Source organism: Lynx rufus, unplaced genomic scaffold, assembly GCF_022079265.1.
Source record: "Lynx rufus isolate CCGP_SWC_20201006 ecotype Redwood Valley unplaced genomic scaffold, mLynRuf1.p SCAF_1, whole genome shotgun sequence".
Classification (NCBI taxonomy): domain Eukaryota; kingdom Metazoa; phylum Chordata; class Mammalia; order Carnivora; family Felidae; genus Lynx; species Lynx rufus.
Window position 1 is genome coordinate 158,734,747 of NW_025814823.1, and position 12,481 is coordinate 158,747,227.

The 12,481-nt window shown below is 38.6% G+C and overlaps 1 protein-coding gene across 1 annotated transcript in view; it reads left to right on the top strand.

Moving 5' to 3' along the window:
* Window positions 1-12,481, top strand: part of ERAP2 (endoplasmic reticulum aminopeptidase 2) — a 44,877-nt gene that overhangs the window by 4,781 nt on the left and 27,615 nt on the right. Inside the window, 10 exon segments of the mRNA XM_053722184.1 lie at window positions 273-333; window positions 376-517; window positions 520-594; window positions 597-642; window positions 644-922; window positions 4,581-4,620; window positions 4,622-4,658; window positions 7,089-7,130; window positions 10,161-10,211; window positions 10,420-10,529. Coding sequence (XP_053578159.1) covers window positions 273-333; window positions 376-517; window positions 520-594; window positions 597-642; window positions 644-922; window positions 4,581-4,620; window positions 4,622-4,658; window positions 7,089-7,130; window positions 10,161-10,211; window positions 10,420-10,529 — 883 coding nt within the window.

Below are 12,481 nucleotides of genomic sequence, written 5' to 3' on the forward strand. Positions count from 1 at the left end.
GCCTTATGCTCTTTGCATAGGAATATAGAGGGAATTCTATACATGCAATTTTGAGGCAGAGTCCCTTCATATGAACTCTAAATGATTTTTATTTGTAATAACCAAATGATAGCTCAATTTCTACTTTTTTGTGTGGTTATTGGCTTGATTCTGACAGAGTGCAGGTTTTCTCCATTCACATATCCACTTTTATTTTTTTTAAGTTTTGTTTATTAATTGGATTCTTTTTTTACATGCTATAAATGTTTTTGTTTTTGTTTTTTTCCTTCTAGATCAAATCCACACATTGATCAGTGTGACGTAACTAGAGCTAGTGCAGTGCTGGAGAATATTGTGAGATTTAGCCTGGATATTAATCTGTCTTCTGGAAAATAGATTTCTGAAACGGCCAAATCATGCAGAAAACTAATATTTAATATTTATATGGGATTTTACTGTCCAACCATCATACCCAAAATATGCATTTGTTCTCAGTTTTCAATGCCATCTATTGATCAGTTCAATAAGGGCCCTGGGGTTTAGTATCCACCAACGGGGAACCATTTCTTTGGAATGAGCTAAGGTTCCCCAGCATGGTCATTACCCTTCACTATGATTGGTCCGTCCAAATCTTACCTCCCTGGGATTTATCACATCTGAGAAGATTAGTCAGAGATGCCGCACTATATATCATCTTGCACAGCAAAGATCTTGAAATCATGAATATCATCCTTCGATCAGAGGAAGATTTGAGATACAGGAAACCAGGAAAAAAGCTGAATGTTTTGAGTTTTGCTGCTCATCAACAAATTGCACTTCTGGCTCTAGAGAAACTCATGGCTGATTTGAATTAACCTGTGGCCATTGACCTCTAGGCCAAGTCAGCCGGTGGTTTTGAAGGGTTTTATAAAAGCACATACAGATCTTGTGGTGGTAAAACAAGGTAGGACATTGCTCTAGCTGTTTAGTCTCTTGTGATTACTTTCCTAATGGGTTACATCTTTTTGCCAGAAACACATTTCAGCAGTCATTTATGGAAAGCTCAGTAAACTGTGAAAAACTTGGAAGAAGAAGCAGCTCCATCATTTCTTAAGGAAATCTCGGTAAAGATGGGAACACAGAGTGCAGAAGCATAAACAGCTAGAGGGAGAATCACTAGAAGGACACACCAGTATGTGACTGTAATAAGGTAAACATGTTTATGTGCTGGGGGGAGGATGGTGATGGATGGCACAGAAAGGTGAAATAGGGCAGGCTTCTCAAAGGAGGTGAGTCTTGATATGGGACTAGACAGAAATGCAAATGAGATTTAGCTTGAGAGAGAAGAAGGGGAGTGTGTGTACATTGCCCAAGAAATGGCATGACTCAAATCCAGGAGTCAGGAACAAGTCTGGAGAATTGACAAATATAGTCAATTTGATCAGTTCATGGTTATTGAACACTACATGCTATATGCCAGGCACTGTTCTAGGCATGGAATGTGTAGTGGTGAGATATGTGGGAAGGGACAACCAGGACAAGAAAATAAATTAAACGGACAAGGTAAATGATAAATACTATGAAGGAAATAAAATAAGGTGCTAAAATAGAAAGAAAGGGTAGCTGGGGATTGGAACTAATTTATCTAAGTGGTCAGGAAAGTCCCTGCCAAAGAGTTGCATTTAAACTGAGAATAGTGTTTTTTTAAAAAAGGAAAAAATCATGAGGACATCTTTGGGTAGAGTATTCCCAGAAAAGGGAGCAAGAAGTACAAAGGGTCTGAGGTTTGACTGATTGACCAGCATGGCTTGAGGACAGTGAAAATGGATAGAAGTAGAGTAGAGAGGGGTCAGATCATAAAAGACTTTGAGCCTCTTGCAAGGAGTTTAAACTTTTACTCCAGTGCCATGGGGATTCATCAGGAGGTTCTGATCCGATGTATGCTCCATAAAGCTCAAATATATGTTAAGAATACATTATAGAGAGGGGGACGTAGAGGACAATAATCATTTAGGAGGTCATTGCAGTGGTAGAACCAAGAAATACGGGTAGCTTAAGCCAGGCTAGTGACCATGCTTCTGGAGTGAAGTGATGGAACTTGGCATTTGTTTTAGAGGGTGAAACAGACAGAATTTGGTGATATATTAGTTATGTGAGATTAGAAAAAAAGAGGAATCAGTGGTGCTTCATAATGGATGATTTGGTTGTCCAGGGCCAGGGTCCATCTGGGAGGGAAGAGGAGTCTAGTTTCAGTGCTTTCCCACCTTTTATCAGGGACATCCAATTGCCAGTTAGAAAAACCTAAATACAATGGCTTAACCACACAGAGGATCATTTTCCTCTTGCAACAAGAAGTCCAGAAACAGGACAGCTCAGGTATGTTACAGCAGTCTTCAGTGTTGTCCAGGACCCAAGCTTCTTCTACCTCTCTGCTCAGCACCCTTGGCACGTGGCCTTCCTCCTAATACAGAATTATTTCTGCACCTCTAGGCATCAAGTCCACATTGTAGGTGGGAAGAAGGGGGAAAGAAAGGGGGAGAAAAAGGCAAAAAGAAACATTCCAACTGAGTGTAATTCCTTTTACAAAGTTTTCTCACCCAAATACTGACCAAGCCAGAATGAGTCATACTGCCCCACCAAGCTGCAAGGGAATGTGAAGAGGTGGTTCTTTTATCTGGACTCACTATCTTCCTGAGTAAAATCAGAATTCCATTGGAATTCCAAAGGAAAGTGAGTAGGTGACTTTAGCAATGTCTTCTACATATCACTTCTTTCACACCTTAGGTGCTCACTACCCTCTGAGGACTCCTGTGACCACCCTCCCCCCCCACCCCACTTCAAACCTGCCCGCAGTACACTTCCGACAGTCCTCCCCCAGGCCCAGGTCTTTGCCCCTCCCCCTGGGGATTCTTCATTGCAGCCTCAACTCTCATGGGTCTGTTCTCAGGCCAACATAGTATTGGGTAGGAACTTTATCATCAATTTCTTCTCCCTGAGGTAACATGTGACCAGTAATGGTTTTTTTTTGTTTTTGTTTTTGTTTTTGTTTTTTTTTTCATTTTTTCAAGTGACAAAGAGTCTACCCAAAGGAAATAGTTTTTAAGAATATCATTTTGGGAGATGTGGGAAACTGGAGGGGAGATTTTTTTGAGTAAAGGTGGAGGACTTTTCAACATGTCTCACATAACTAACTTTAGGCTATTTCTGACTCTTCTTATGACTAATTGGTTCTCTTCATACTCAGTCCCCTAGTAGGTCTAACATGTAGGATGATTTTGCAGGACAATGTCAACAGACTCTTATGGATACCTTTCTCCCTCTCTCTCTCACTGTCTGTCTCACACACACAAATACAACTTAACCTAAAATATAAAAATAATTTAGTCAACAATCATTCTTTGAGAAGCAATAAATCACTACTTCATATGCAGAGCTAAAACTAATGGTGCAAATAGCAGAAAAAATATTAGATTTTTTGCTTTCCCCATGTAGGCTTACTATAAACAAAATTTCACAATAGTGAAAATTATTCTAGGCGTGTGGAATTCCTTTACACATGGTAGCTGCTACCAAATCCAAATAAGGCCCCAAGTTCCAAGCAAATCGTTTAGATCGCCAGCCTCATCTTTCCAATCTGTATTGTAGATACAAAATAAATTGACTCACAATTATCCTGACAGCCCCTCTTTTTTTCCCTCCGAGTCCTTCTTACTCTTTATCTAACCCTAGAGATTTTTTAATTCTTCCCTCCTTCTCCAATAAAAATCTGCTCTGCCAGTTTGTTTCTTAATGGAAGTTTAAAGTTCAAAGAATAAATCTATAATTCAATTTCAAGTATTATCAAGGTGATGAGGTATAGAGATTTGTCAGAATATCTATGTACCTATTATAGTCTGAGAACTGGAACTACTTTGCCGGCAAGCAGAGAGAGCTAGACATTTCTGGGAGTTAGGTCCCCCATGGGGTACAAATGGTACAAAGTATGAAAACTCAGCTCCTTGCCTTCAGTAGGGGAAAACTTAAAAGGTATAGTTTCCATTCCAGAGCTTCTCCAGAGATCAGGCTGAAGCTGGACCCAACCTGGCTTTTTCCCCTACCCTGTCCTGCTTCCTTCACTCCTTACTGGTTTTCTGGAAGCATGTTTTTAATAAATCAGGGTCTGCTTTCTGAGAACACAACCTAAGACATCACTCATATTCACAAGTATTCAAATCTCTGATTAAGGGCCCCTTAGGTTTAAAGACAGTGCTGAACTACTAATATCTTAGTTTCGGTGTCAAATTGATTGGGCATGCCCATGTCAGTTGTTTAGTGACTAAGGATCCTGGTAGGGTCATTCAAATTCTCTGAGCCTCAATATCCTTGTCTACTATGAGTATGAAGGAGACCATGTAAGTAGAATGCCCAGAACTGTTCATTATTCATAATTGGCAGCTACTAAACAAAATTTTACCCCTGTTTTATTTAAAAAGACAGCCTAGATTCACTAAGATTATAGTTTGGGAAGTTTTAGAAGTCAAATATATCACCTCCAGGTTTGATAAGCTGTGTTCTGAAGGTATAGTTCATTATTTTCTTGGTTTCACTTGTATAATCTGGCTGGTGGCTTCTTCATTTCACAGAATAATTGCAGTAATGGATTTTGAGCCAACCCATTAACGAATTGGTTTTTCCTTGCTTTCATGAACCACTGTATGTATGTACATATATATACACATATATACATATACATATATATATACATATATACATATACATATATATATATATACATATACATATATGTATATATATATATATATATATATAATTTATTGTCAAATTGGCTTCCATACAACACCCAGTGCTCATCCCAACAGGTGCCCTCCTCAATGCTCATCACCCACTTTCCCCTGTCCCCCACTGCCCGTCAACCCTCAGTTTGTTCTCAGTATTTAAGAGTCTCTCATGGTGTGCCTCCTTCCCTCTCTGTAACTCTTTTTTCCTCCTTCCCTCCCCCGCTGGTCTTCCGTTAAGTTTCTCAGGAGCCACATAGGGGTGAAAACATATGGTATCTGTCTTTTCTCTGCCTGACTTATTTCACTTAGCATAATACTCTCCAGTTCCATCCACATTGCTACAAATGGCCAGATTTCAATATTTCTCATTGCCAAGTAGTATTCCATTGTATATATAAACCACATCGTCTTTATCCATTTGTCAGTTGATGGACATTTAGGCTCCTTCCATAATTTGGCTATTGTTGAGAGTGCTGCTATAAACATTGGGGTACAAGTGCCCCTATGCATCAGCACTCCTGTATCCCTTGGGTAAATTCCTAGCAGTGCTATTGCTGGGTCATTGGGTAGATCTATATTTAATTTTTTGAGGAACCTCCACTCTGTTTTCCAGAGTGGCTGCACCAGTTTGCATTCCCACTAACAGTGCAAGAGGGTTCCCATTTCTCCACATCTCTGGCATCTATAGTCTCCTGATTTGTTCATTTTAGCCACTCTGACTGGCATGAGGTGGTATCTCAGTGTGGTTTTGATTTGTATTTCCCTTATGAGGAGTGACATTGAGCATCTTTTCATGTGCTTGTTGACCATCTGGATATCTTCTTTAGAAAAGTGTCTATTCATGTACTCTTCCCTTCTTCATTTCTTCACTGGATAATTTGTTTTTTGGGTGTGGAGTTTGGTGAGTTCTTTATAGATTTTGGATACTAGCCTTTTATCCGATATGTAATTTGCAAATATCTTTTCCTAGTCTCTCTGTTGCCTTTCAGTTTTGTTGACTATCTCTTTGCAGTGCAGAAGCTTTTTATCTTGATGAGGTCCCAATAGTTCATTTTTGCTTTTAATTCCCTTGTCTTGGAGATGTGTCAAGTAAGAAATTGCTGCGGCTGAGGTCAGAGAGGTTTTTCCCTGCTTTCTCCTCTAGGGTTTTGATGGTTTCCTGTCTCACATTCAGGTTCTTCATCTATTTTGAGTTTATTTTTGTGAATGGTGTAAGAAAGTGGTCTAGTTTAATTCTTCTACATGTTGCTGTCCAGTTCCCCCAGCACCATTTGTTAAAGAGACTGTCTTTTTTCCATTGGATATTCTTTCCTGCTTTGTCAAAGATTAGTTGGCCATACTTTTGTGAGTCCAATTCTGTAGTCTCTATTGTATTCCATTGGTCTATGTGGATGAACCACTGTTTAAAGCCAACTTTTCTCAAATAGTCCAGTGAAGAAATGGGCAGAAGACATGAATAGATACTTTTCCAAAGAAGACATCCAGATGGCCAACAGATACATGTAAAGATGCTCAACATCACTCCTCATCAGGGAAATACAAATCAAAACCACACTGAGATACCACCTCACACCAGTCAGCTAAAATTAACAACTCCGGAAACAACAGATGCTGGTGAGTACGTGGAGAAATGGGAAGCCTCTTGCACTGTTGGTGGGAATGCAAACTGGGGCAGCCATTCTGGAAAATAGAGTGGAGGTTCCTCAAAAAATTAAAAATAGAACTACCCTACGACCCAGCAATAGCACTGTTATGAATTTATCCAAAAGATACAGGGCTGATGCATAGGGGCACTTGTACCCCAATGTTTATAGCAGCGCTTTCAACAATAGCCAAACTATGGAAAGAGCCTAAGTGTACATCAAGTGATGAATGGATAAAAAAGATAAGGTTTATACATACAATTGAATACTACTTGGCAATGAGAAAGAATGAAACCATGCCATTTGCAGGAACATGGATGGAACTGGAGGGTATTAAGCTAAGTGAAATAAGTCAGTTCAGGGAAAGACAGATATCATGTGTTTTCACTCATATGTGGAACTTGAGAAATTTAAAGGAAGGCCATAGGGGAAGGGAAGGGGAAAAAATAGTAACAGAGAAGATGGGAGGCAAGCCGTAACAGACTCCTAAATACAGAGAACAAACTGAGGGTTCTTAGTGGAGGGGCGGGAAGAGGGGGAAATGGGTGACAGACACTGAGGAGGGTACATGTTGAGATGAGCACTAGGTGTTGTATGTAAGTGATAAGTCATGGGAATCTACCCCCAAAACTAACAGCACACTGTATATACTGTATGTTAGCCAACTTGACAATAAATTACATTAAAAAATTAAATTAAAAAAATAAAGCCAACTTTTCAATCACGATAAGAAGAGAAAGAGGACACATATGCCAAAGGTATTGCCACTTTCGGAAACTTTGGGAGAATCATTCTTAAACTGAACCTTGGTCTTTGTTGCCTTTTTTTTTTTTTTAATATTTCTTGTTTCAAGATGTAAGCCATCAATTTGTTTTATCCGTTGACATATTATATAATAACCCCAATCCGTCTAGGATTTAACATCATTCTCTTTAGGATGTTGTTATACCAGAAGCTTTTTTAAAAAAAGAAAAACAAGGGGCGCCTGGGTGGCGCAGTCGGTTAAGCGTCCGACTTCAGCCAGGTCACGATCTCGCGGTCTGTGAGTTCGAGCCCCGCGTCAGGCTCTGGGCTGATGGCTCAGAGCCTGGAGCCTGTTTCCGATTCTGTGTCTCCCTCTCTCTCTGCCCCTCCCCCGTTCATGCTCTGTCTCTCTCTGTCCCAAAAATAAATATACGTTGGAAAAAAAAAATTTTTTTTTAAATAAAAAAAGAAAAACAAAAAAAAAAAAACAAAGTGATTTATATTTTATTTGTATTCATATGAAAACAGCGTTCTTTTTAAATCTGTGTTACTTGGCCAATGATGACATTCAGAATCACCTAAAGCAGCTCAGCAAAATGAGCAGCCCAGAAGGAGCCAGGCCATCATAGGCCAGCAAGGAACTCTACTCTGTTTTTCTCTCTGTCCTCCACAGTGACCGGCCTCCATGGCTGAAGAGGAGAAATGGTTCCGTAACACTAGACACTGAAATTCCCTAGATTTCTGCTTAATGCTGGTAAAAGTATTTGCTTTGAAATACTGGCAGAGCAGATCGAGGGGGACAAGTGACTACACTCCGCGTGACACATATCCTAGTTTTTCCCTGATCACACAGACAGCAATTTAATTAGCCTACTCATTTCCACTTAAAAATGATCCTCTGCTTGAACTTCAAGTGTGTTTTCTAACTGAATGTTCATTTAAGGCCAGGTCAGTCTCTTTCCTGGCAGCTTTTTGATTAAGGTCATTTTTCATATGAATAATCATGGAGGGTAAAGTAAAAATATAGTTATTAAAGCCTTTTAATTAACATGCGATGCAAGTATAATTGGCATTTCATTCTATTAGAATTAATTTTTTTATCCTTAGAAACCTCCACCAACTTCTCATTTTTAAGACACATAAGTCAACGTTTTGAAAATATTTTATGCAATCCTTGAATATCTGCATTGCCTCAAGTGACTTGTGCAGTTGTCTGGATCATGACTTTCCCAGAAAATACTGGCTTAACTTTTGGCTTCTCTCTTACATGTCCAACCCAGACTTTAATGGTTGACCAAAAAAGGACAACCGAATTAATGCTACCATCTTACTATCTGCATAATAACTGCAGCAATTAAGTGGGTTCTAGGAAGAAGCAATACATGCTAAATTCTCAATCTGTTTAGTTAAGAATACAAGATTCAAGGGAAATGACGTAGCTGGCCAAGCACTAGTAGAGGCAGCATATCTTTTGGGCATTTCTTTGTCCCCTTCATTCCTTAAAGGAACACACACTTGCTGGTGACACTTGCTATGCAGGAAAAGTTCTGCCAAAATTGAGAAAGCAGCTAAATTCTTGTCTAGCAACAAGTGTTCTGTACTTGGAACTTACATCACCAGTCCTGGAAGAACTTACACTCATACCCCATACACTTCCATTTAAGGCAATGTTAATCTACATGGGTTCTTCCAGGATTGTGAACAAAACAGCCTTCATGGGCCACATTTTCATCTGGGGGGAGAAATCAGAGGGAATGCCCATCTGTCTCTTAGCCATTTGCACCACCAGTGTCTAGTGTCACAGACTTTCACTCCCTCATAGTCCTATAGCCTTGCCTCCCTCTCCTCTCCTGGCTCTAGCACACTTCACTGAATGATTTTTTTACTGAGTTTGGTCATAAGACTACACTCATAATGCCCTCTCCCCAGCCCCTACCATGATCCTAACCTCTGTTAGAAGTATGTGCTCATAGAATTCTGGTTGAATCAGACTCCTTAAAAAAGAGATCGTTGTTCTGCAAAATTAACTTGTAGGGTAGAAGCAAAAATTACAGTCCTGTATATACTGCTACCTTCTTTAGAGTGCTTGGCCAATGTCATATGCTTTATTAAAACTGAAGGACTCATTTTTTAAAATAGAATTCTGTAGAATTAAATAGCACAAACATTTTTTCTTTTAAGTAGGCTAGGCAGTTTCTGGTAATACTTCAAGCTATTTTGTCTCACCAAAGCAAACTGCAATCTTATCCAAACAGATAAAACATGCTTAACAAGCCCTGGTTAGTGCTGTCAAAAGCCAGATGCCTTGAAAGGGGTGTTAGGAGGGGAAAGCTGGTCTAAGAGTTGTTACCAATTTAAAGAAAGTAGAATTTTCAGATTACTGGACCTGTATCCATTCCATATTTTGGGTCATTGTACCACGGTGGAGACCATCTCTGGGACAAGCCATCCGGAGAAAATAAAGATAGAATTTGGTAATTACTCAGTGAATTTGATAGATGTGGCTGACCAGTCTGTAGGCTTAAAACTTCTTACTTCCTCTGTAGATAGGCAGAAGCTTAAATTACTAATGACCTCCTTGGCCTGCCTGCTTTCATTGCTGAATCAATGAAGCAAAGATAAAATAAGACTATGACTCAAGCTGTCACACAGCGAGTGAAAGAATGAGCAATGTCTTCGGAGTCACACGGTCACATCCACATCTTGGTCTTGCTGTGGAACTAGCCGTTGTGACCTTGGGCAATTCGGTTAACATTTTGGAGACTCTGTTTCCTCACCTGTGAAATAACACCTACCTCACACATAAATAATAAGAGGATTAAAAGATAATGAAAAGTATGTCACTCAGCTTTGTTTCCCATTTCCTTCTGCGACAGTGATTTATTTATCATACAACAAACAAAGGGCAAGGAGACATTCTTTGATATTTTTGCTTAGCAGTGCAGAACTTGAATTTATGCTGGTGTTGGAGATTACTGCCTTTCAAGGAAGTAGAAACATCAAAAATGTTTTTATTTTTTTCAAGCAACAAAGTAAGATTTGGCATTATTTTCGGATCCCAAAAGTAGTACATTGTGTCTTCAAGGAAGTCCAACGATAAAAGAAATAAAGGGAAGAGTGGTCAGAGAATAGTATGATGGCCCATTGATCTCCTATAATGGCATCAAGTATCCTTCAAAGCATCAGGACCTTCCTCTAAGTTACCTGGCTTAAGTCATAGACATTGTAAAATACTCTGGTTTACAAATACTATTTTTTCCCCCTTCATGTAAGTTAAGATGATTGAACTAAAGGAGGCCTCTTAGAAGATCATTTTGAAACTACGGTAAAAATGAGGACATATCTTATAGCCTACATAGTTTGTGATTTCAACTCTGTGAGTGGCACAACCTCGTCAGGGGTCAAGGTAAGACTGAGTTCTAATTTTATACACTGTCCTGACAGCAATGAGTTTTTCTTTACTTTCTTAAGCTTTCTCCCTTATTATCAAAATATTATGCTTGTTTCACAAAATAGAGATAGGAAAAAAATAAATAAGTTACTCATAATCCCATGATCAAGATATAATTACTGTTAATATTAGTGTAAGCCTTCCCAATATTTTCTGTATGTATGTCAGTATACAAGAGTGTATACAGTAGTTGAATATACCTATGATTTACAAAATAATGTTTAAGATTATTTAACTCCATTTTCACCTTAGTATGCCATAACAATTGAAAGCTATTAAATATTTTTCTATAAGACTACATTAATAATTACTTAGTATTATACTGCATGGAAGTACCAAAAAAATTTTAATCAGCATCTTATTTTAAGACATTCACATTGTTTTAAATCGTTTTCTATAACTTTTTTCCTTAATGAGAGGAAGAATTCATACTTTTTACAGTCTTCATTATTTTCACAAATTTATAATATCCAACGATTATCTTAAAGAGTTTTGCAAATATCGATAGAGCCATCATGATCACCATCATCATCATCATTGCCATCATCATCATCATCATCTCCTTACCCTGAGGCACCAAATGTAGACATAAAAACATTCAAAGAACCATGAAATATGCCTATGAAAAACATCTATAAAATGGCTATTTCAATTTATACACATATTATAACTACAGATGTGTAGATGTATATTATGAGCGATGCATCTCCATACATAACACAGCGTCTCTGCACACAGATACAGGTGTGCATAGATATAGATATATGAGAGTTCAGATGGCAGTTTACTTCAAGAGGGCAAGTTCCATTCAGCTTCCTAGGTTTCACATCCCAGCTCTACAATTTTCTACATGGGTAACTTGGAGCAAGTTACTTAATTTCCATGTGTTTCCATCTTTTCATAAGGTTGCTGAGAGGATTAAATTAGATTTCACATGTACACATTTAGCACTGTGTCTGATAAGGCACCAAAAAATGGTAACTATAAATACATCCTTCCTATAAAAGTTCCAAGGGACTTTAGGTAATTCAGAGCGTGAAAGCAGATCATGAAATGAAAGTGGCGCCATACTTGAAACCCAATAAAAGTGGAATATAATTTTAATTTTTCCACTTAATAACTATTTACTTTGGGGGAGTCAATGAACATATTTGGGCATTTTTGAGTTTAAAGTAAACTAGATGGGGAGGTGGATCCAGTAACTTCTTGAAGGCTTTCCACCTTATAGACCTATATTTTATTTGACTTGTGCTGGTAGTCATAACTCTGGAAGGCTAGCACTGAAGTACTAGAATGCGTGATAGTGATGAGCTAAAGTGGGATCTCATGATATGATTTGTTAATAAAGCTTGAAATTTAAAGATAAGTACCTAGGGAATGGATTATAACAGGAGACACAAGGTTTTTTTATTATTTTTAAGACCGACTTTTGCTGTAACACTTTTTGGAACATCTTATCGCCTATTAATAGCATGCTTAATTGTATCACAATAATTTCTTTAAAATGCAGTCTACCATCCAGATGGCCAACCGACACATGAAAAAATGCTCAATGTCACTCATCATTAGGGGAATACAAATCAAAACCACCATGAAATACCATCTCACACCTGTCAGAATGGCTAACATTAACAACTCAGGCAACAATAGGTGTTGGCGAGGATGTGGAGAAAGAGGATTTCTTTTGCATTGTTGGTGGGAATGCAAACTGGTGCAGCCACTCTGGAAGACAGTATGGAGGTTCCTCAAAAAATTAAAAATAGAACTACCCTATGACCCAGCAATTGCTCTCCTAGGTATTTATCCAAGGGATACACACGCTGTTTCGAAGGGGCACATGCACCCCAATGTTTATAGTAGCGTTATCCACAATAGCCTAAGTGTGGAAAGAGCCCAAATGTCAATCA